Source organism: Sus scrofa, chromosome 7 (genome assembly GCF_000003025.6).
Source record: "Sus scrofa isolate TJ Tabasco breed Duroc chromosome 7, Sscrofa11.1, whole genome shotgun sequence".
Taxonomy (NCBI): Eukaryota; Metazoa; Chordata; class Mammalia; order Artiodactyla; family Suidae; genus Sus; species Sus scrofa.
In genome coordinates this window covers 87598066-87623954 of record NC_010449.5, presented here as the reverse complement: position 1 = coordinate 87623954, position 25889 = coordinate 87598066, and the positions used below count along the sequence as shown (strand labels likewise).

The following is a 25889-nucleotide window of genomic DNA, read 5'->3' as shown; positions in this document are numbered from 1 at the left end:
ATTGCTAAAGAAAGAAGATTGTCCTACAGGGACCTCTTCTGTCACATCACATATAAACCAGCACAGTCTGATTGTTTTTCTCCTCAACCTGCTGCCCCTGGCACTGAGAGTGTATTATGTCTGTGTGAAGAGCATCCATGGAGATGATGAGAGGTTTGTGATATGTACCAGCTCCCTGAAAGGAAATTCGGGGCTGTGTGTCAAGACCCTCTTTGGCCTATTTCTCGGAATCGATTCTGAGCAAATAACAAGCAACGCAGGCAAGGACATAGGCACAAAGATGTCCTTTGCTGAGTTGTTTATCAAGTGGAAAAAATAGGTCATGATACTTCCAATACAGAATGTTCTCGACCATGTAGCTATATGTGTATGAATACAAATATAAAGAATAAAACATGCTAATAATGGCTGACTTTGAGTTGTAGTATGATGGATAGTTTGGGCTTTACCTTTTTTTACTTTTTATTTTTTTGTCTTTTTTTTTAGGGCTGCACCCATGGCATATGGAAGTTTTCAGCCTACAGGTTGAATCACAGCTGTAGCTGCTGACCTACACCACAGCCACAGCATCACAGGATCCAAGCCGCATCTGTTACCTACACCACAGCTCATGGCAACGCCCAATCCCCCATCCACCAGGTGAGGCCAGGGATGGAACCTGCATCCTCATGGATACTAGTTGGGTTCATTACCACTGAGCCAAAATGGGAACTCTGGGCTTTACCTTTTGTACATTTTAAAAATATTTTTTCAGATTTTTCTACATGGGTATAAATTACTTAATATTATTTTGTTTATTTCTTGAACAGTATTAATGGAGTGCTTATGATGTGTCATTCTTTGTACTGGGTGCTAGAAACGCAGTTGGAAACTCCACTGGGACAGAACTGACACGGTCCCTTTCTCTGGGAGTTTGTAGTCAAGGGAGTGTGACAAATGTTGAGCCAATAAATACATAATAGAAATGGACATATGTGATATGAAAGAACAGTTGTGTGAAGCAGAAAGACGACCAAGGATGACAGACTTTCATTTGGAACAGGGCAGGGGTCAACAAACTATGGCCCACAGGTTTGTGGCTTATTTTTGTTTCTACATTTAAAAATGTTATAAAGAAAGAAAGGGAGATGAATGTGTCAAAGAGACCACAATACATCTGTAAAGTAAATTATTTGCAAATAAAATGTTTATTCTCTCTTTCTCTCTAAAGCAATGGGTCCTACTGTACAGCCCAGGGAACTATGTCCAATCTCTTGGGTTAGAACATGATGGATGATAGTATGGAAAAAAAGAATATGTACATATGTCTATATATATGTGTGTATCAGTGTTGTCCAGAAGCACCTTGCCTTAAAAGGCCACATATATGTGTGTTTGTATATATATGTGTATATATATGACTGGGTCACTTTGCTGTACAGCAGAAATTGCAGGAACATTGTAAATCAACTATACTTTAGTAAAAAAATTTTAAAATATTTATTCTCTGGCCTTTTACAGAAAAAGTTTGTTGAGTCCTAAGAGTTTCCTTGTCTCTCCAAAGAGATGACATTCAGTCTGGGAACTTAGAAGAGTTAGGAAAAGAGTTTCACCTCTGAAATCCTTGTTAGAGGAAACTTGAAAAATATTTTAGTCCAGAAAAGCTTTTTGTTGAAAGCTGGTTTCCTTTTCAGGTAAAGAGAGAGGGAGGTATGCTTAAAGGGCATGCTACTATAAATACATTTCTTCAGCTCGTCCTGATCCTCTTTCCTCAAATTCTAATATATCTTTGGTTTGATTTAAAAAAAAACCCACCAAGGAGTTCCTGTTGTGGCTCAGTGGTAACCAACGCAAACAGTATCCATGAGGACATGGGTTCGATCCCTGGCCCTGCTGCTGAGAGGGTTAAGGATCCCATCTCAGGTCCCAGCTAATTCTAAGCTGCATTGCTTCTAACGGCTATAGCAACTTCTGAGCTGGGCCTCCCGCTAGGTATTTTCAACCCCCACCCCAGGTACTTTAAACCCCCTGCACCCCCATCCTGCATTATCCAAACAGTTGTGCAAGACAAGCACTAGAATCTGCATTTTACAATGAAGGAACAATGGTCAGAGAAGCTGAGTGGGTTGCCAGGGGTCGAATCGGAGCTGCAGCTGCTGGCCGCGGCCACAGCCACAGCCACAGCCACAGCAGCAGCAATGCAGGATCCAAGCCCAATCTGCCACCTATACCACAGCTCATGGTAATGTCGGATCTTACCCACTGAGTGAGGCCAGGGATCGAACCTACATCCTCATGGATACTAGTTGGTTCATGATCCGCTGAGCCACAAGGAGCTCCCCTGGATTCTTCCTTTTATGAAACCTATCAGTGTGGGCTCCTCCATCTCCCAAGGAAGGGTATTCCACTTTACTTGTGGTGTTATCACAGATTGAATGCCCTTCTCACCTCACCACATGCCCCCCTTTCACCTCCATCCCCTCCCAACTCTGCAAGCAATCATGGTTTTTAATTACTTCAGAAAGCTCAGTGTTATCCAGAAGGACTTTGCCTTAAAATGCCACTGAGCTTGTTGAATGGAATGAAGGATGGTAGACTTTCTAGTTTCCAACTAGTCCCTTATCTGCTTCATGCTGAAGTAATTTTTGATAACTCCATTGCATTCTCATTTTCCAAATGTATTGTCTTAATTTCTTCTGTGAAGGACAGATTTTAAATGAGTTTAATAGCACAGCCATTTCCGAGGCATTATTAATTTTCTATGTCCCTTCTCTGTGAATAGGCTCATCTTTCTTCCATTCCCCCTTTTTCCTGGCTTCCCAAGACAGTGCAGGAGAGGAAAAATTTCTTCCCTTTACTGTCTTTGGTTTGGTGACTGGGGGGCCCTATGAATCAAACTGACAAAAGACAGATTAACAGGAGAAAAACAGACTTTATTACCATGCACAGTGCACATACTTGAAACTCCAGGGATGGTTAGAATTTGGGCTTAGATAGCATCTTCACTGAGAACTATACATTTGCCGAGAAGTGACAAGACAAAAAGGGTTTGAGGCTTCCATGAGCGGCAAACTGTGGGAAGGTAAATATATGGACAAACTAATACAGAGTTGCTTTACTGAGGTTTGTTATGTAGATTCCTCTTTGCACTGTCGTCTCTGGGTTGATAAGAGTCTGGTGATTTAGAGTCTAAGCCTGCTTTTAGGCAAATGTGGGGGAAGGCAGAGAGCTTTTTTTTGGAGTCTGCTCTTTCTCAACTGTCTTCAGCTCAGAATAATCCTTATATCAAAGTGGCACAGTGGGAGGCCGCATATTCTGATCCCCTAAGGCAGGCAGCATTTTGAGACACAATTCTTATTCTTTCTAGTTCCTCCTTTGCCCTGGACCATGCGGTTTGGTAGCAAAAGCAGCAGGCTGGGAGCCAGGAGATCAGAGTGCAGGACCAGCAGGTCCCAGGCCGGCACTGATCTTTGGGGCTCAGCCTCCTCATCTAATCCAGCTAAGGGATTGAATTCTATATCTAATCGTTAAGAGTCATTAATTTGCCTTCGTATCCAAATCGGTCAGGGTGTGGTCAGGAGACAGAAATTCTACCAGTTATTGGAACAGAGAGAATTTAATGTAAAAAATCATTAGCCAGGTAGGTGAAATATTTGTAAAAAGTGTACTGAGGTGGTGAAAGGGAGCAGCTGTCACCTCTAGGGCTGGGGAAATAAAGGGGATATTGGAATTATGATAATTTAGAAGCTCAGAGAAGGGCACCCATGGAGCTACAGCTCAGATCTCTGGAGAGGGGCCCTGGCTGGCTGGTGCTGTTATGTGAGGGGAGCCGAAGGCAGGATGTAGCTAGTTCTGCTTTTTGGATTCGGCTGCTGCTGCTGCTGTGGAAGGGCATTGCTTTGGCCAGGGCGAAGAAGTGTTGCTCAAGTGAAACTTAGAGGAACAGAAAGTGCAGGTCCTTTTTTCTTCCCCAGTTTAAGACTCCCTCTAGTGCCCCCTATTGGCAGGGCTGAACAGGGAGCGGTGGGCAAAGAGCACATGGAGTCTTAGACCAAGTGAGGCTAGGATGGTGGCTTTGGAGACGAGCGATAATAGCTTAATAACGGACACAGTGTTCATTGCTGGGATTGCAAACTCGTGGCCCAGAAGCCACTTAGGGCCACATATGGTCCATAGATGTCTTGCGTGACTGTCACGTACATTTAATCAAGTATATGTGTCTGCATTTTTTTTTAATATGAAAATTTTCCTCCTGAGAAATCCACAGAATTTCTTCTTTCATGATTTCTGCTTTTTAAAAACAAACAAATGGGAAGGCAGCTTGGAGATGAGCTACCAAAACATTCCGTTTACAGATGTGATGGGCAGGCCCTTAGAGGGTGTGCGTCTTTTCTCCCAAATCACACAACCAGTGAATGAGATCTCGGGTTCTGAGGCCAATAGTCTCACCACTACCCTGCCCTGTGTTTCCCTGAGGTGGGGGCATAGCTTCTCACTCCTCAGACTGTGGTCCATGCACCAGCAGCACTGGTCTTGTTAGAAACGCAGAATCTCAGGCCCCATCTCATCCCTCCTGCACTGGGGAGTCTGAATCTGATTTTAACAAGGTACCTCCATAATGTATGTGCACAGTAAAATTTAAGATGTGCTGAAGAAAGCTTTACTGAAGCGAGAGAAAAACAACTTTTATTGGATGCTCGTGTTTTTTCTCAGTGGGGCCAGAGTATGAGGGTGTTCAGACTGGTTCTTAACAGACATCCTGACTATTCCTCTGATTCCTCTGATTCTCCTCTTCCCTTCCTCCCAATTTGTAAGCCCACATATGTGCATGCGAATACCACACTGCATGCACTCATACCTGTGCGTTCATTCTCTCTCTCTCACACACACACTCATCCTTTCTGAGCCATTTATGATCTGGCCTCTGTACTAACCTCCAGCCCCAGTTCCTCGCCAGGAGTCCCATGTGTACTCTACTTACTCACACTGAACTACTTGCAGGAAGTCGCTCAGACACATTCAGGTGTTCTTTCTGCCTTGTCTTTGCACGTGTTGTCCTCTGCTGTCTGTGATGCACCCCCATCACCAGGATGGAGACCTAACTTCTATTTGTCCTTCAACAAAGCTCAATATCTTTCTCCTGGAAGCCTTCCCACATTGAATGAGGTGTATCCAAGCTGTGCTCCTTCTCTGTGTTTTTATAAACCTGTCATATACCTTTATTGGAGCATTTTTTCCCACCAGGAGATAATCATAGGTTTTGTTGTTTATCTCCTTGAATGGAGGGAACCATGCCCTACTTAGCAAGCTGTCCTGGGAACGAGCAAATGAAGAAATAATGAATTGACTGAGAGCTACGAAGTCCGACCAAATCTTTACAGTAGTTAAAGCAGGGACTCTGAGGTCAGAATGACTGTTCCCAAATCTTGATATTTCCATCTGTTGTGTGACTTTGGGGAAGAACTTTGTCTCTCTGTCAATTGGGTTCCTCCTATATAAAATAGGGATAGAAATTGGTGTCTACCTCAGTGGGTTGGTGTGAGAGCATTAAATGGGATCAACAATGGCTGTGAAATGCCTGGCATGGAGCCTGTCTAGCGGCAACTTCCTGCTCCGTGTTGGCTGTTTTGCTGCTATTCTATGATATATTAGGCTCCTTAAGCTTTTTAGGCACTTACTGTCCCATTATCTATTGCTGCATAACTCAGTGGCTTAAAGCAACCATAGCACCTACTTTGCTCATGTATCTGCAATTTGGGTGGAATTTCCCTCCTTCCCTCCCTTTTCTCCTTTCTCCCTTCCTTCCTTTCAATATCTATTTCTTTATCCAAATGCTTAATGACCAGGTATCATGAGAGAAACACAAGGCATTTGTTGGCTGAAAGGGATGTTGGAAATCCTTGGCGGGGAGTCATACTAAAATGAGGCCAACAAAAGTTGGAAGATGAACAGACCTAACTTGGAAAAAAGTTTCCTCTCTGCTCTGGTCTAGAAGTCTAAATTACCAAGTATAAGTTGTGTGAAACCCCAGTGTGAGAGGGCTGGTGGAGACCTCTCCAGGGGTGTAGGGAGGAAGGGAGGGTAACTCAAACGTGGGGGTCTTGGCCATGGTCATTGTGTTAGGTGGGCTATCTGAGGAAGCAGAACCCAGTTCTTTCCTGGGGAAGGCCTGGTGGGGCATGGGCAGAATTTGGGACATTTCCAATTGGTTGGGACATCAGATACTGTAAGGAAACTAGCGTGATGATTAGGCTCTCAGGCCTTGGCACAAAGACAGTCATGCAGACTAGGACCACCCAGTGACAGTAATAGGGAGGCTGTAGCTGAGGCTTACCCAGGCCTGACCAAATTCATTCTTGATGGAAAAGGGTCATGGCACCAAAAGATGGTTTTAAGATACCTCATCAGTGAGTAGGGCAGTCCTGCTAGACATAACATTCAATGGCTAAGAATTAGGCAAGATTAAGTCTTCAGGGAACCAGATGCTGAAAGCCTTTGGCTGGTCAGGGCTGAATCATGCAGATAAAGTCTAGCAGGAGAACCAGCTCAGACTTTATTACAATATAGCATGACCCAGGCTTGAGGTGGGTTTGCGAGTCTTGACTCATTTTCTCAAACACAAGTGTCAGTGACCTAACATAGTGGGAAATAACTTACTACATTTTCTGAGCTGTGGGCTTGAGAACTGGTAGAAGTAGTAGATCTAAGCCTTACGATCACTTTTCTGCCCTTCATATACACAGAGAAACCTTGGGTCCAGGAGCACAGGGCCAGCAATTTCCCCTAGATCTCCCCATGGCTGGCTCTCTGCAGGTCTTTGCCTAAATGTTGCATTTCCCCAAGGGCTTCCTGAGCTGTCTTATTTAGAACAGTCACCTCCCACCCTGCCTTTCTCTTGCTCTGCCTCTGTGTTACTTTTCTCTATGACACTTATTAGCAACCCACTTCCTGTGTATTTTCTCACTTTTTTATCATCTCTTTTTCACAGCTAGAATGTAAGCACCAAGAAGGCAGGAATTTTCATGTGTTTGTACCCTGCCATATCCCCAGTAATGAAAGCAGCGCTTACCTAATAACTGACATTTAATAAATGCTTGTAGACTCACAGGTGTGTTTCATGAAGCGACATCATATAAGGAAAAGAAAAGGGAAGTAGCATACTACATGCCCTTGAGCAATGTAGAGGTGAAAATTACAACGTGCATGAGCGAAGGAAATCCTGGTTAGTGAAAACCGTTGTCAACACCAAAGTTATCATTTCTGTTCCTCCCATAGAATAAAATAATAAAAGAAGGAAATCTACCACTGGGAAGACAAAGCAGAGCAGCGTCCAATTTCTCCTGTGGGGGGGACCGACCTTCAAGTTAATTAACAAGCTAATGAAACTCTTTGCTTTCCGTGGGTCCTTCCTAGCACACATCTGCAAAAATAAGGCACTTGCAGGTCAGGAGAAGTTTCCTATCTGTAACGCACAGTTTGTGTTGATTGATTGATTTACAGTCAAGGCTGACAAAAGGACACTTACGTAATTCGTATTCAATATTTCCACTGCATAACAGACCTTCTCCAAACTTTCTTTCTTGGGTTTAATAAATAAAGTATGTACTTAGCACAGCCATTGATAGTTACTAAGTACTGGATATTTAGTAGGAAAGAATTATTCAAATGCTTCTGGAGATTTGCCACCTCTATGAGGATTCTGGCTTCATTGGAATACCACAGTATATCTACAGTAATGTATTTATACAATAGCTCAGATGAACTGGTTGTATGACAGGGTACATAGTAGTTACATGTGTTGGAAAAAGGACTGCTCATTGCTATTCTCTTCCACATTCCCTTAAGAAATCTGAGCATTGGCCCTAGCTTGGAAAAGTCCTTTTTTGGGTGTTTAATAAAATAGCTGTCTTGTTGGCAACTGCTCTTTTCACTTGCATTACTTTCTTCCTTCCTAATATGCCCCATCTCTGCTTTGTCACAATTTTCCTTGGAAATCTTTTCTTTAAACATAACCCTAGGTTAGGACTTTTGTAGCACACTTTTTTTTTTCCCTTAAAAATAATATGACAGCATTTTTGTCATCTGTGGATTACACATCTGCCAGGAAGGTACATCAAACCCAGTTATGGCTGATCTATTTCAGTTTGTGTACATATGTGTAAATGTGGTGAGGCTATATTTTTGGAATAGCATTCCTAGGAAGTCATATTTGTACAACATTTCTAATTTGCCACCGACGTCTGTCACATTCCACCTTTTACGTCTGTGTGAATTTCTAGGATACATTAACGTGGGCATCTGATTTTCTAAGATATCACATGGTCTCTAATACCTTGTCTTCTCTCTCCACCCTCTCTCTGCCCCCTCCTCACAGGTCTGATAGTCTATCTAGGAATGATGGGGGGAGCCTTCGTCCTGGGGGGCCTGGCTGATAAGCTGGGGAGGAAGCGTGTCCTCAGCATGTCCCTGGCCATCAACGCCTCTTTCGCCTCCCTCTCCTCCTTCGTACAGGGATATGGAGCCTTTCTCTTCTGCAGACTCATCTCAGGCATAGGGTATGTAATCACTGAAGGTCCCCTGGACTCCTCAGACCAGTGCCCCATCCATCCCGGTACTTTGGTTCTGAGTTGTACCTCCAGAAGACATTGGACTGAGTTTTTGTTTGCCTCCCAAGATACTGCATTAAAGTTGAACCTTAAAAAGAGGGTAGGATGTAAATTCAGCATGTAAAGTCAAAATAACCAAACACTGCCTTGGCCAGTCTTTTGAATTCACTGGGCTATTTCTCTACAGAGTCTCACGGTGGGACAAGGCAACTGGGTTCCTGCTATGACCATGTTTAGTGTCTCACTTGATTCTTTCTTTCTGGCATTTTCTCTCTGCAGAATTGGGGGTGCCCTGCCCATCGTTTTTGCCTATTTTTCTGAATTCTTGTCCCGGGAGAAACGAGGAGAGCATCTCAGTTGGTTGGGCATGTTCTGGATGACCGGGGGCATCTATGCATCTGCCATGGCCTGGAGCATCATTCCACACTACGGTGAGAATGTTGGCTTAAAGGAGCCCAGGGACCTTGTTACTATGACACCCATCTCTGAGCAACATTTCCTGCCCTCTGCCTTATTCCCACACTCACATAGTTCCCGCGTAGGACCGTGACCTTTCTAAAAAACTTCCAACTCTGGAGACACACTGCAATTTCAATATACATGTCTCTCTGGAAATAATACAATCTATCTTCCCTTCCTTCCTCTCTTCCTCTCTTGTCCTTTCTTCTTTCCCTCCTTTTATTTGAAAGGACTCCAGCCTTTACCTTCTCCAGCCCTCCTCCTCACAGCAAGTTGAGCTCAGTAACCCTCTTTTATAGATGTTGCAACAGAAGCGAAGAAGTTGGTGACTTGGCCAAACTGATGCCTTGGCCTTGGCATAACCTTGAATCCCAATGCCCCTCCCTCCCTCAGTAAGGTACTCTTGTACATGTTCCATTCTAGTGCCTGCTGTTACTCTTGTCTGGTGTAGACACAGAGCAGCCGTTACAGACAAGGTCTTGGTTTCAGCTGGGGCAATGTTTTATTATCCTGGATAATTGTAAAAACTGGACTTTCTGGACAGTCTTGGCAACATTTACTTTCACTATTGGTTTTTATTGAGTAAAGGAGGGAGAAGGCAGTAATTTTGAATTTGATTATGCCTCTTGAATATCCTGGGTAATGTCAACAGCATCCTTCAAAATTATTTTGGGTAAGCTACCGATTATTCATGTAGGCTTTGCCATCATCTAGAATCCTGCAGATCATAGAGAGTAACAGGCAACTGCCCCTGAACCTAACCAACACTTCTGGATCCATTCCCTTCCTTGGTGTGCTTATTTAGATTTGATCTTCTCTGATAGATGTTCTAGGCTAATGGAGGCTTCTGTACATCTTTTTAAGAAACAGTTTTAGTGTAGACAATCCCTACTGTTTTAGTCAAAGGGATGCTGAGTGTATTATCCTGAGAACCTGATACAATTTGAAATCTCAGTGCTTTAATACCAAAGAATTTTCCCCTCCTGCAAAGCCTGGCTGGTGTTTCTGTCTGCAGGCAGCTCGTGCTCCCTCAGTAATTCCAGGAGTCAGGTTCCCTCCAGCATGTGGAATCTACATGTTGGTTTGGAGAAAGAGTGTAGGCAGTTGTATGTGGGTGGTTTTGAAGGGTAGGCTAGGAAGTGGGCCACATCCTCTTTGCTCACATCCCACTGGCCTCAAATCTGTAATATGACCACCCACTGTGGCAAAGGAGACTGGGAAATGTAACCTAGCTGTATGCCCAGAAAGTAGAGGAAGTAAGTTTGGGAACATCATGTAATCTTTGCTATACTCCACTGGACTGTGTATCAGAGAGAGAAAAGATACTATGAACAGGAATATGAAATAAAGGGTTGAAAATTCATGACATTTCCAGGTAATTCTGTCCCACTGTGGGCAGTCTTTATTTATTTATTTATTTATTTATTTATTTATTTATCTTTTAAGGGCCGCACCTGAGGCATATGGAGGTTCCCAGGCTAGGGGTAGAATCAGAGCTGTAGTCGCAGCCACAGCAACGCTGGATCTTTAACCCACTAAGCGAGGCCAGGGATCGAACCTGCATCCTCATGGATACTAGTCAGATTCGCCTCCGCTGAGCCACAACAGGAACTCCCAGTCTTCCATCATTTTATATACAAAATTGCATTATTCTTAATATCAGGCTCTGCACTCTACCATACCCCCAAACTCACACTTTATTATTTATGTTGTTGGTTATATGGGTTCAAGGAATTGCCCCCCCAACCTTTGCTATAATGTGATTTCTCTTGTTAATTGATCCAAATGTGTTAACACTGAGAAATTATTTCTATATTTAAATTTAAGTGAATTAGTAACCTTTGGGGGGAGGGAGATGAAAAGACTTCGAGGAAAAGTTGAGTTGAACAGTAGTTCTGTGTAATTTGGGACAAACCACTCCATCCTGTCCAGCCTTGTTTCTTTCACCTTTTAAAGGAAGGGGGGCAGTGTAGGAAGCAAAGAGAATTGACTGTAGAGAACCGTGCCAGCCCTAACATTCAGCAGTTCTTGGGCTGCAAAGAGGGAGGTCGAGAAAATTTTTGAGATGACTCTAGTCCTTGGGCTGGCTTCCCTCCAGTCTGTATTAGCAATCCTAGCCTTATTTGCAGACAGTCTGTTCCACAAGGGAAATACCCTCACACCCAACCAGCCAGCAAGCAAAGGTCCTTGGCTTCTCTGATTGGATCAGCTTAGGTCATGTGCTCACCTCAGCCAATCATTAAACTGCCGAGGACGGCAGGTCCTCAGGGTTTTGATATACTTCCATCCTCATCTCAGGCACTGGGTCCCTGGGGGTGGCAGGGTGGCCGTCTAAACTAAGATTCTCAGTGGAGAAGGATCTTGTGAGGGAAGCAACCCACAATAGTCACTACAAACCGCAGAATTTTTTCACTTCACTTTACACACACAAACACACACCAACGTCTGGAGGTCTGGTTTCTAAAAAAGCAATAAAAGAATTCAGACTGGGAACATGTTGGCCAGGACTGAATGGGATGCCCATGGTGGAGGGACCACATGTCCGCTGGCTGACTACTGCTGCCTCTTAGCAAGGCTTGCGGTTAACTATCTTACTCCAAATGGACGGGATGTTTTCCTATTTCATGCCTCTATGAAATCTGTGACTTTTACAGTCCATTTAAAATTACTAGCCTCTTGGATGATTAGGCTTAATTGAAACAGGCGTTAGCTTGGGAAAAACCCATCCCAGGAATGTGGTAGCCTAGAATCACAGTGTAATAGGAATGATTATTTATTTTAAGTCTCCTTTTTTTACCAGGACCAGATGTTCCGTCCACCGTGAACCAGACATTTGATGATAGTTCTCAACAGGCCTAAGACATTAATCCTCTAACACACCCTCCACTCAGCAGGGACAAATGCAAGGGTGATCCAGAAAGGGGACTTGATGCCTGTACACAGCTTGTGCAACCCATTTAATTGCTTTTGCAGGAATGAAGTGATGGGAGGTCTCGGCACCAGGAATTTGGGTAACTGAGTCATTGAGAAAGAAAATTACGAAACTCAGAATGTTTTTCTGGGAAGTCATGGGCACTGCCCAGAAAAAATGGAGATATTATGGAAGATTAATTCCCATTGTAGTCAGAAGCACCAGCTGTTTGTGAAATCCTGATGGAGAAAAGTAGGGCAAGTTAGAAGATCAGTGAACAGAACAAACCCTGTCTTCAAATAAATAGCTGCTCCATATATTTGGAAGCAGTTCACTGTTTAATTTTATTTAATTTAAGGCCCCAAAGATGTGCCTAATGAATGTGATAAGTGCAGATTAGTAAAATCACCGTAAAAACCATAGAGGCATGAGGGAATAATGGATTTTGGATAATTTGCCCATTTTATCATTAAGGAAAAAAATCTTTCTGAGGCAAAATACTTTCTTTTTTTTAATTAAAATTTTTTTTTTATTTTCCCACTGTACAGCAAAGGGATCAAGTTATCCTTACATGTATACATTACAATTACATTTTTTCCCCACCCTTTGTTCTGTTGCAACATGAGTATCTAGACATAGTTCTCAATGCTACTCAGCAGGATCTCTTGTAAATCTATTCTAAGTTGTGTCTGATAAGCCCAAGCTCCCAATCCCTCCCACTTCCTCGCCCTCTCATCAGGCAGCCACAAGTCTTTTCTCCAAGTCTATGATGCAAAATACTTTCTATACATACATGCTTCAGCCTTTTTTTCTCTTGTTACCTACCTGAATTTGGCTGCTGTGTAGTTTTGATCAATTTTATTTCTAATTAAGAAATAATTATGTCCTTTTTTTTTTTTTTTTTTGGGCTTTTTAGGGCATATGAAAGTTCCCAGGCTAGGGGTTCAATTGGAGCTGCAGCTGCCGGCCTATGCCACAGCCCCAGAAGTGCCAGATCTGAGCCACATCTGTGACCTACACCACAGCTCATGGCAATGTTGAATCCTTAACCCACTGAGCGAGGCCAGGGATCAAACCCGCATCCTCATGGATGCTAGTTGGGTTCTTTACACCTGAGCGATGACTGGCGCTCCTGTCCATGGTTTTGGATGTGAGCTGAGGATGTGGAAATAATTACTATGGTTTTAACTTCCTCTTTCTGTTGTCACTCCCAGCAGAAAGGAAGAGTTTTAAATTAAAATTAAAATGAACAAATAAACCCCAGTGAGATGGGAAGGAGCAAAGATCAGGCTGTGAAAAAAGAGATCTGGTTCTGTTTGGGGACGCTGTGGAGTGTATTTTGTTCTGTGGCCATTGTGTAAAATCAGCCACGGTTCCATGTTTTTTTTTCACCTGGAGTCCCCTCTGGCCATCCTTTTGTTGTGCAAACAGAGTAAGAAATATCTGCAGAAACAGAAGATATTGATAGGTGGCCCCTGCAAGTAGAACAAATTGAACCACAATGGTAAGTAATATAGAATTTGAGACATAAATTGCCCATCTCCCGAGTTAGCCATGTAATGTATTTTTAAGTAAACGAATGGAGATTTTACAACTGAATCATGTTTACTTTCTGAACTTTAGAAATCAATACATTTATTTATAAAATTTTATCTTTTTAAAAAATACTATTGGGAGAGTTCCCATCATGGCTCAGTGGTAAAGAACCTGAAATGAGGATGCAGGTTTAATCCCTGGCCTCGCTCAGTGGGTTAAGGATCCGGTGTTGCGCTGAGCTGTGGTGTAGGTCACAGACATGGGCTTGGATCTCAAATTGCTGTGGCTGTGGCATAGGCCAACAACTATAGCTCCGATTCCACCCCTAGCCTGGAAATTTCCATATGCAGCAGATGTGGCTGTTAAAAAGCGCCCCTCCCATGCCATTGGAATTGTCTTCAGAGATATTTTAAGTGGTTTTGAGAAAACCAGTCTATTTTATAACCTTGGCCTAAAAAAATAATTCTTTTGCTGATCTGGGTTGATATTTGTCTATTTCTCTCACCACCTTTGGAATTAAATGTCCTATACCTGTTCCTTTTTTCTTCCTTTCTTTTTTTAATGGCCATGCCCAGGGCATATGGAAGTTCCCAGGCCAGGGATTGAATTTGAGCCGCAGCTGTGACCTACACCATAGCTGTAGCAACACTGGATCCTTTAACCCATTGTGCTGGACTGGGGATCCAACCTGTACCTCCACAGCAACCTGAGCCACTGCAGTTGGATTCTTAACCTATTGCACCACATCAGGAACTCCAACTATTTCTAATCAAATCAAATAGACTTTCAAAGCAGGTGGATTATAGTTATTATTGGTTGCTGGGAACTCACACACACGGCAAATCTGTAGATACCATAATCTTCATTCTACGGCTGTGAGAACCCACCATCAAGACAAAAACGATGTGAGAAAGCCAGGTCTTGAACTTTGAGCTATGTGACTGCCTAAGTCCAGATTCTTTCCACTGTGTTACCATTCTTTGCAAAAGGAAATTTGCTGCCTATGAGGATGTTTGAAATAATGTTTCGTAGGTCCTAAAGTCAGTTTCTAAAAATGAATTTTAAAATGCTTTGAATAATGAAAGCTGAGTAGGAGCTAGTCACCTCTCATTTCAGTGATGGTAGAATTCATTTGAATATAGAAGCTCAGTTTCTCTAAAATTAAAAAAAAATTAGTATTGTGGTTCACAGTTTTTTCAAAGTGTAATCCAGAACCTGTGCACTGGAATCACTGAGAGCTGGTGTTGCCCTTTGACCTGGGTAAGAGTAATACTACACTAAAATCCTGGGTCATATAAGGCCCTGCTCTGGCTTTTTTCCAGCTGTACCCCTTCCCATGAGGCAAGGGCTACCTGAGGCCATGACCCCACTCCATCCAGATCATGCTCTGGGTTCTCAGAGGAGTGGGAGACCTAGGAATCCACACTAAACTCAAGGGATTGTGACAAGAACACCCATCCTCAGTACGGTGGCAGGTGTGGTATGACTGCACGTGTTGGCATGAGGCCTCTCATTCTGCAGGAGGGATGGGACGGGGGCGGGGCGGGGGGAACAGAAGGAAGTTCCATAAGGGGTGGGTCCTGGGCAGGTCTGCGCTTGGCTTTCCAGCTCCTTATTTACAAGGCAGCAGGATAGGACACCTGTTATCTAACAGTTTGTTAACTGAAATTTTCATGAATATATAGAAATATGGGATGCTGCCTCTATTTGCACTCCTATCCAAGGTCCCATAAATATCAGGCCAGGCTTACCTATAGGGCTGACAAGATGCAGATTCCCAGTGGCTTTGGGGGCATAGTCAGGGGACTCCTGCTCCCCAGGTGGTGCTCTTGTGTCCCATGTTTTGAGAGCCAGTTCTTGAAGGTCACTTTTGTGTCAGAAACCCTTGACTGCTTCCTTATAGGCTGGGGCTTCAGCATGGGCACCAATTACCACTTTCACAGCTGGAGAGTGTTTGTCATCGTCTGTGCTCTGCCCTGCACTGTGTCCATGGTGGCCCTGAAGTTCATGCCAGAGAGCCCAAGATTTCTGCTAGAGGTGAGTTGGTATCCCCACCCCATGGGAAAGTAACAGTAGCTAGCCCTGCTGTCTCAGTCCCTCGGTTCCATGTCAGCTGACCTGGCCCATCATTTAGTCCATTGCTGCTTGTGATGGTTGTGTGCCTGGGGCTCAGGGACTGCTGAAGCCAGAGGGAGTCAGATCACTAAGCACAGAGCAGCAGCACTGCTCCCCAAGGCTGAGCGGAACTGGGGGACCCTCAGTCCTAGGAGGCTTCCCACACCCACTCTCTCCAGAAGTCCCAATTATAAGGCTCCTCAAAGCTGCTTGGAGTGTTCCCATTGTTATGGCTGTGAGGTATTGGTAAAGCTGCCACTGTTTCCAAGCCCTTCAAGACTCTTAGCTCTGCAGGACCCTTCCCCTCCAGAAAGCTGCTCCCAGAGTCCTGTGAGGTTTCTGACTTGGGGGATGATCTTGTGCTTGCAGTGGTCAGAGGGGCAGGGCTGGTGGATAGGACTCCAAGGCTCTTATAGCCCTGGTCTCAGAGTCCACTTATGTGCCTCTGCATGCTTATCCTCCTTGATGAATTCTCTTTCATCCCCTTGATCAGGGGGCAGATGTAGTGAGCAGGTTTTTTTTTTTTCTGTTTTTAGCTGCTTTGTGGCATATAGCATTCTCAGGCCAGGGATCAGATCTGAGCCACAGCTGCAACCTATGCCTCAGCTGAGGCAATGCTGGATTCCCTTAACCCACTGTGCCAGGCTCGGGATCAAACCTGCATCCTGGCACTGCGGAGATGCCTTCAATCCTGTTGCACCATAGTGGGAACCCTGTAGGAAGTTTTTTTTGTTTTGTTTTTTTAATCCAGGGATATCTCAAAAGGTATCCTCTGTTGTGTATTAGTTTCCTAGAGCTGCTGTAAGAAAGGACCACAAACGGAGTGGCTCAGATATTTACTGTTTCCCAGTTCTGAATGCTAGTAGTTCCAGATAAAGGTGCTGGCAAGGCCACACTCCCTCAAAAGCCCTTTATTTGCCTCTTCCAGCTTCTGGTGGGTTGTTTGCTTTTTTTTTTGGCATTCCTTGCTTGAACTGTTACACTTCAGTTCCCACCTTTGTCATCACCTGGGTTCTCCCTGTGTGTTTCTGCATCTTCAGATGGGCTCTTCTTATAAGGACATCAGTCAGATTGGATTGGGGGCCCCGCTGTACTCAGTATCACCTCATCATAATTAATTACATCTGTAGCAGCCCTATTTCCAAATAAGGTCACATTCTGAGGTGCTGGGGGTTAGGACCTCATCATATCTTTGGGGATGGGACACAATTCAACTCGTTATATGTTGTGTCTTTGCTTGACCCTGACAGTGAGCAGCATGGCTCCCAGCCTGCAGTCTATTCCACCTTAAACTATGAGTCTAAGGTTGGACTATGATAGTCTATAATGATGATAACACCCAGCATTTAGACCTTGAAGGCACAACCTTACTATCCTTCCAAGATGGGCTGGGACAGAGACTTGTCCTAGTCTTTCACAAGCCCTAGATGGTAATGCATCCATGGCCGGTCGCCTTGGACTTGAGCATCAGCACCCCGTTGGGTGTGTGGGTTTTTCCACTCCTAATCAGCAAAGGATTTTTGACGTGTGCTTCCTTGGTTTTACCAGATGGGCAAACACGATGAAGCCTGGATGATTCTCAAGCACGTGCATGATACCAATATGAGAGCTAAGGGGGCCCCGGAGAAGGTGTTCACGGTGAGTGTGTAGTCACCTGTGCCAGCCACAGTGGACCTGTCCTCTTCACTGTTTTGGGTTTGCTGAAAAATAATTTTATTATATAAGCACATCACAGAAAATTTGTCAGAGGGGGAATAAACCCCCTGACATTCCTATCACCATGTCACCAATTATTCTTTGCATTTTGATAGATATCCTTCTTGGTATCACTAATTATTCAAAAAAAGAAAGCCAAAAGAAAAATTAGCTGTGTTCATATGTGTATGTATCTAAAGTACATAAATATATGTACATGTATTTACATATAGATATTACTTTAAGACATTCTACATGTCTACATGTGTCTCATAGTATTCAGAATCATCCTTTTTTTTGCTTTTTAGGGCCACACCCTCGGCATATGGAGGTTCTCAGGTTAGGGGTTGAATTGGAGCTGTAACTGCTGGCCAATGCCACAGTCACAGCAATGTCAGAGCCGAGCCATGTTGGTGACCTACACCACAGCTCATGGCAGCGCCAGATCCTTAACCCACTGAGCAGGTCCAGGTATTGAACCCGAAACCTCATGGTTCCTGGTTGGATTTATTTCCGCTGTGCCATGATGGGGACTCCCAGCATCATTCTTTTAATAAATTTTAATGTTGGGACACTAACACAGTTTTCCTAAACAAGTCCCTAATGTTAGAGATTTATTTACCCTATTACCTTGTTCCCACACATTGCTGTATTGAGCCCTCTCGTATGTGTAGTTCCTTCCCATCACATTCTACATTTGTTTTCTAGGAGTGGACTCCTAGAAGTAAAATGACTGGCTCAAATACTACGAGTATTTTTATAGCTCTTGAGAATATTGAAATTACATCTTAATACGTTTGCACTGATCCACAAAGCCACAAATGACGGGTTTCCTGTTTCTTTGCGTCCTTAACTGCATTGCTATTAGCCTGGATTTTCTTTCTTGCTAGTTTAAAATGTGAACAGCTAGCCTATGGTAATTTCCATGAGGGGGTCCCGTTCGTTACCAGATCTGTGCTTCTCCCACCAAGCTGGGGCCAACCATGAGGAATGCCTGTAGCAGGGCCCCTGTGCACCTGTTCGCCCGACTCCCTTTTAGACCAACTCCAAGTCCATTTCTTCAAGGAAGCCTTCCTGGTTGACTCCCACCCTCTCCAACTCCCTGCTTTTGCTCCCTTGGCTTCCATAGTTTGTGTCTGGAGTAGAGCACTTGTCCTTGTTAATCTGTTACTTGAGATCCCTGATTCTCAGGCAGGACCCCATAGTGGCTAAGAATCTACAACCTGAAACCAGAACTGTCTGGGTCCCAATCCTGTTTTCTTTCTTCTTTTTTTTTTTTTTTTTTTTTTACGGGCCACACCTGCGGCATATGGAGGTTTCCAGATTAGGGGTCCAGTTGGAGCTACAGATGCTGGCCTACACCACAGCCACAGCAACACAGGATCTGAGCCACGTCTGTGACCTACACCACAGCTCATGGCAACACTGGATCCTTAACCTACTGAGCGAGGCCAGGGATAGAACCCGAAAACTCATGGTTCCCAGTCAGATTCTTTTCCTCTGCGCCATGATGGGAACTCCCCAATCCTGGTTTTAACGCTTTCTAGCTGTGTGGCCTTAGGCAAGGTACTGTCTGTGCTTCGTTTTCTTTAGGGAAGGAGGGATAATAATATCTGTAAATTCATTTGTGGTAATGATTTAATCAAGCACCTAAACCAGTGCCTGGAGTAAAAGGACTTGGAGTAAGGGCTACATAGATGTTAACTATTATCCAAATATTGAATGTCATATTTTAATAAACTCAAGTAATAAATTTTACGGAAAACTGTTCAACGGCATATTCCCCCAATTCTAATGCTCTCAATTATCTAAACTATGGGACCAGTCCTTTATCACAAACATTTATTAAGAAGCACAATTAACAATATTAATAGACTTTCAGGTTGGTTAAACTAAATGTAATTGGAAATATAACATTTAACTAATTCATTTACTTAATCCTTTCTCAATTAACTTTCTTATTAAAAAAAAAATCCCACTCATAAAAAAAAAAGCTGCACAATGAACAGAATTACTACAGTTAATACAGGAAGAGAGTTGATGGCACTCCCCGCCTCCCATTCCCACTGCTCCCCGTGATGGATTTTAATGCAGATGGGGGGAACCTGTCCACTAGGATCTGGGTACATTTGGCTCAGTCCTGCCACCGCCCCCTCCCCATGGCCTTCTCTTCAAATACCTGCTTATTCCTGGGAGATGTCTTCATGGGTTTCTGTCTCTATCTCTAGCCTCTGAACTTGAACTGGCTGGATTGTTCTTTGTATCCAGTCAACTTGGAGTGAAACAGACCACAGACACACACTCCCACTCTCACACATGCAAACTTACACAAATATACAGACACACAAAGACACACACGTATGTAGACAGACTCATAGACACACACGCATGCACACATAAATACACATATAGAGACATATATAGACAAACACACTAACACAGACACACACATGCACACACACAGATTTATATATTTATATAGACACACACACACACACACACACACATATAGACTCACAGACACACACAGACACATATACAAACACTCTCACACACAGACACACACACATGCACAGGCTTATAGACACACAGACACACATAAATACACACACACAGACATATACAAACACACTCACATACAGACATACACACATGCATACACACACAGACTTAGGCAGATACACAGACACACATACAGACACATAAATACATACAGGTCCAAAGACATATAGAGATAAAGACAGGCACATGTCACCCATGCCAAGCATTGGTGGGCTTAATAATCTTACTGACAGTATGAGGATAACAGAGGCCCTACCTCTCAGGGTACAAGGCCTCCTCTTTCCTTCTCCCCGCCCCATCCCTCTCCTCTTTTCCTCTTCTTTAGTCCCCTCCCCCCTCTGGAATAAAACACATTCTTCTCCTTGGCTCCTGCAAAGAAGGTTCCTGGGTTTTTTCTCCTTTTCAGTATTTTTTCTTTTGGCTGCACCCATGGCAGGCAGATGCCGAAGTTCCTGGGCCAGGGATTGAACTCCAGAGGCTTACTGGTTTGAGCCTATCTCCAGGGATTCTCCCACACCCGAAGCAGTTTATTACATATTTATTCCAAACAGACCCTGACTTTCCTTAGAGAAGTCGGACAGTTCGATTATTCTCCACCGCATTGCCTGTCTGTCCCTGTAAACTTAAGCCTTCCTGATCTTCTGATACTGGAATCCGGGTTCTTGTTCATGGCGGTCGAAGAATGAACTCCGCGAACACACAGGCAGCAAGCAAGCAAAGTTTTTATTGAAGAAAAGCAGTTAGCTCCCAGGGTTACTGGGAGGGGGGAGAAGAGCCCCCCTTCTCTATTGTCCTGTAGAGGTTTTTATCTCTTAAAAGTGGGGAGAGGCACCAAAGTGGGGCTCAGGAAGGTGTGATTTTCTCTCATTGGCCCTATTCAATTACCTATATCAGTCCTTGTCCAATAGGGCTTTTGGGGTTGGAAATGTCCTGAAAGTTCTATGGGTTTTTTTTTTTTTTTTTTTTGTCCTTTTCTTTTACCATTCCTCTCATTCCTCTTTTTTCAGTTGAGGAGTGGGCTAGAGATTCACATTTTTTATAGTAAACAAAGTCTGTGGGGAATGCGCATTTCTTATAATAAAACAAGACCTGTGGGGATGTTACTCCCTGGAGCCCTTAAGCCACAAATGTTAATCAACAGCCATATCAAAGAATGCATCCAAGCCCATGCTCCTCTACTGACACCTGAGTTAATATTCTGCCTCACTTCCACTCCTATCTCACCCTGGTGGTCTCAGACAGGACCTTACACACAGTGGTTTTCCTTATGTGGCTTCTGAAGGACCACTTCTAAGCCAATCACCCCAGGGGTTGAGCCACTGGGAGCCCCTTTCTAGAGAAGTGGTCTATCTCTCTTAACAACCCAATCTAACCTAAACAGCCCACTTTTGGGGAGTGGGGTCCTAGCCTGGAAATCACTAAAAACTCCAATTTCCAAAGGCAAAACTCAGCCTTGACTGCAAAACCAGGATTCCTCATTCCAGAATGAGAGTGCATCCCTAGAAAGAAAGCTCAGGCAGGAATCAATGAGCTGAGGGCTGTGAAAGCTGAATTTTGTCTTATCCCAACATGCATGCTAGTTACTGAGTCTTTGGGCATAACTTCCGCTTTGAGCAGTTTTCACTCTCTCACAAGAAAAGGGAATTAAAAAGTTTGTGGGTTCAGTATTTCTATACTGACTTGATGATCATCTTAATTATGTGGACGTGTTGACTGGATTGGGGGTGGAGGGGGAGAAGAGAAAAGAAATACTCCAAGTGTTACTGACCTCAGAGCGCTGGGCTGAGACTGACAGTCAGGAGTGAACACAGCCCTGCTGGATGGGGTCACCTGCCTGTCCTGTGCGCTCCCCTTGTGACCGTCCTCATGGTGAATGTACTGAGCTACTGAATGGTCTGGAGGAAGAGCTTAGGGCAGACCAGGTTCCTCGTGCTCATGGTGAGCCCCGGCTGTGACCTTGCTCACATCTACCTCTGGGCTGATGGGGTTCAGGACCTGCTATCCCCAAATACGACACCTTGGCATATTGAGTATTGTAGCTGAAGGAGTTTGAGAAGACAGCAGAAGAGGGAAGGTCAGGCAGGGGGCAGTCAGAGTGACCTTCCTCCTTCCTACCCCATTGGCTGCCTCATGAGCTTCTGTGCTGCTCCCTGGCAGGTGCCCCCATGAAGCCTTTGGAAGGGGAAGGAGTTGATGATTCCCCCTAGAGCTGATGTTCTGCAGGAATGGGGCCAACACTGGTCTTGTCTGTGTTCTCATTTAGACTGAAGCAAAGACAAGTATCCTAGTTAATTGTTAATTAGAGTAATTGTGCTCGCAGTTGTCAACACACCCACTCCCAGATCCCTAGGGAATAGGGTGTTATTTTCCCTGGAAGCAAAGAAAAGATGAAATTTGCATTTGAGTGCAATTCTTAACAGGTTCCCTGAGGGAGTTCTTCTTGCGATTCAGTGGATTAAGAACCAAACTAGTATCTATCAAGATGTGGTTCTATCCCTGGCCCAGCTCAGTGGATTAAGGATCTGGTGTTGCTTCAAGCTGCAACCTAGGTTGAGAATGCAGCTCGGCTTTGGCGATGCTGTGGCAGCGGTGCGGGCCTGCTACTGCAGCTCTGATTTGGCCCCTAGCATGGGAACTTCCATATGCCGTGGGCACAGCCCTAAAAAGCCAAAAGCCATGACCCCTGATTTGGGGTCCACCTCCCACTGAAACTGACAGCACTAATGGCCTGAACCTAGCCAGAACCCAGCCTACATCCAGGTTGGGACTTGAACCCATGTGCTGGGACTCAAACCTAGCCAAAATCCAGATTGGGACTTGAACCCACAGTTTTGAATTAGAATTACTCACCCCATGTCTGTACTTACTGTGGTCAGTTCCTTTATGTCTCCACACAGAGGGAATTCAGTGAGACAAAGTGATAGGCAAGAAATAGGTTTATTAAGATAGGATGCTTGTGAAAGATGCACATGTACAAGAGGGACTGCTGGGTTCCCTCTCCAAAGTCCCTGTCTGAGCCCAGGCTGAAGAGCGTTTGCAAGGACCACACACCAAGAAATGGTAGGACAGTCCCAAGGCTCTGGCCTTGAGGCTCTGGCCTGCTTAGGTATCTGCAATTTTAGGAAGAGCTCCTAAGCCTTTACCAGATTCTTAAAGGGACATCTAGCCCTTCCAAGAATTTAAGAACCACTGAACAGGGTTTAGAAAAACAAAGGCAAGGCATCCTCCTCTTAGTGCTTGAGGATTCTGAGCCAATTGCCCATAATTCAGAGACTGTGTTTTCCCCTGTGGATACCCAGCCCCATCTCTTCCTCTGTCCCTTCACATTCTCAGACCTCTGGGTGAAGAAAGAGATGGAGAACACTTAGGACGAAAGCCTTTTCTCCCTAGAAGAAAGATTTGTTGAATTTTTTGGGGTACGTGCTTCCGGTTTCCTCTGAATTGGTATGCACGCATGGACCTTGATAACTTGGCTAAGCCTATGTGTGGTTGGGAATCTCCTTAACATAATGGTTAGTTATGGAATTCAGTGGTTGCTTTAAACATTGACTAAACTGAAAATTACTGTCTTGGTGAGTCAGGATTGCTATTTGGGGCTTCCTGCTCATGTTGGACAAATCTACACTTTCTAGGGCCCGTGGGGAGAGCCCTGATGTGTACAACCCTATCCCCACTCCCTATCTTTTTATTTTGGCCTCGCCACAGCACACCAAAGTTACCATATGCCAAGAGATTGAACTTGCGCCACAGCTGTAACTGGAGCCACAGGAGTGAAAACACCAGTTCCTTAACCTGCTGAGCCAATAGGGAACTCCCTCACTCCCTATCTTTTTGATTTCCACCAGGAAATCAAAAAATTCTTTCTTATAATGAAGACTTCTAAGATTTACGTTCTTAGCAGCTTTCAAGTAATGCATACAGTATTGTTAACTGCAGTCACCTCAGGTACATTACATCCTCATGACTTATTTTATAACTAAAAGGTTGTACTTTTTGACCCCTTTCATCCATTTCATCTACCCCATAGCCTCTTCCCCTTTGGCAATCACTGATCTGTCCTCTGTATCTATGGGCTTGGTTTTCTGTTTTGTTTTGTTGGCTTGTTCTGTTTTTTAGATTCCACATATAGGTGATATCATATAGTATTCGTCTTTCTCTGTTTGACTTATTTCACTTAGCATAATGCCCTCCAAGTCCATGTTGTTGCAAATAGTAAGATTTCATTCTTTTTTATGGCTAAGTAATATTCCTGTGTGTGTGTGTGTATGTGTGTGTGTGTGTGAGTGAGAGAGAGAGAGAGAGACATCTTTATCTATTCACATATTTACGAGCACTTAGATTGTTTCCATATCTTCACTTTTATAAACAATGTTGCAGTGAACATGGGAGTGCAGATACCTTATTGATTTAGTCTTGTCATTTCCTTCAGGTAAATACTCAGAAGTAGATCATATGGTAGTTCTATTTTTAATTTTGGGGGAAACTTCCATACTGTTTTCCATAGTGGCTGTGCCAATTTGCATTCCTACCAGCAATGCACAAAGGTTCCCTTTTCCCCACATCCTTGTCAATGCTTGTTACTTCTCCTCTTTTTGATAATAGCCATTTTAGCAGGATGAGGTGATATCTCACCATGGTTTTAATCTGTGCTTCCCTGATGGTTAGTGATGTTGAGCATCTTTTTCATATGCCTGTTGATCATCTGTAAGTCTTTGGAAAAGTGTTTATTCAGATCCTCTGCCCATTTTTCAATTGGATCACTGTGGGATTTCTTTTCTTTTCTTTTTTTTTTACTATTGAGTTGTATGAATTCTTTACATATTTTGGATATTAGTCCTTTATTAGATATATGATTTGCAAGTATTTTCCCCCATTCAGTAAGTGGCCTTTTTGTTTTGTTGATGATTTCCTTTGCTGCATGGAAGGAAGATATATAGTCTTTTATTCTGCTATGTTTTAACAATGTCATATATTGCAAACCCCCTCTCCTAACACATGCACACATGTGCACCTGCACACACACTCACACACAAACAGTTGCCTACATGGATTCTATACTTCTGTGAGGTTAATACTCATTAAGGATAAACTTAGGAATTTCAAGGTGGAATCAACTCAACTGTAGGCAAATCAGATATAAACAGGAATTCAGTGTATTATATAACCCACTAATTTCCCAAAGCCATAATTGAGTGAAAAGACTCTGATTCACTTTGTCTGTAATGGGACAGATCCACCCTAGAAAGGTCCCTCAGAGATGCTATGATGTTTGGTTAAGGATCCCTGCCCTAGATGGTCACCAAAGATCTCTTTATCTATTAACTTATTTAAAGTTAATAAAGTCAGTTACCTTAAAATAAACATTGAAAAGACTGACACAAGGTGGAGTTAAGATTTTCTAGCCCATCTTTGCTTTACAGGTTTCCAACATTAAAACTCCCAAGCAAATGGATGAATTCATTGAGATCCAAAGTTCCACAGAAACTTGGTACCAGCGCTGGCTCGTCAGATTCAAGACCACTTTCAAGCAGGTATGACTGGGGGACCTACGGTGGGTGCAAGGGAGGCCCTGTGAATATCTGTAATGTCAGTGATGAAGAGGAGAGGTCCTGAACACGCCCGTCACCCAAAGGCAGTGGATGGGCAGGAAGCAACCTTGCATGGGGACATTCTCCTCTCTCTCCTGGGAGCCCTGGGCCACACATTCTATAGACCTTAGTTTCTTTCTTTGCTCTTCTTTTCCAAGGTAGAATTTTTTTTTTTAAATTTTTAAACATTTTTCTCTCTTTTTTTTTTTTGCTTTTTAGGGCTGTGCCCCAGGGTACATGGAAGTTCCCAGGCTAGGGGTCGAATTGGAGCTGTAACTGCTGGCCTACACCACAGCCACAGCAACAACAGATCTGAGCCACGTCTGCGATCTACATTACAGCTCATGGCAATGCCGGATCCTTATCTCACTGAGCAAGACCAGGGGTTGAACCCACATCCTCGTGGATACTAGTGGGGTTTGTTGCCGCTGAGCCACC

The 25889-nt window shown here is 43.8% G+C and overlaps 1 protein-coding gene across 4 annotated transcripts in view; it reads left to right on the top strand.

Annotated features, from left to right (window-relative positions):
- SV2B (synaptic vesicle glycoprotein 2B) overlaps positions 1-25889 on the top strand; it is a 202868-nt gene that overhangs the window by 143293 nt on the left and 33686 nt on the right. For all 4 annotated transcript variants that reach the window (XM_001926765.7, XM_021099374.1, XM_021099373.1 and 1 more), the window contains 5 exons: positions 8354-8534; positions 8865-9016; positions 15395-15528; positions 17155-17244; positions 25284-25394. In XM_001926765.7, coding sequence (XP_001926800.5) covers positions 8354-8534; positions 8865-9016; positions 15395-15528; positions 17155-17244; positions 25284-25394 — 668 coding nt within the window. The remainder of the gene's footprint in view (positions 1-8353; positions 8535-8864; positions 9017-15394; positions 15529-17154; positions 17245-25283; positions 25395-25889) is intronic.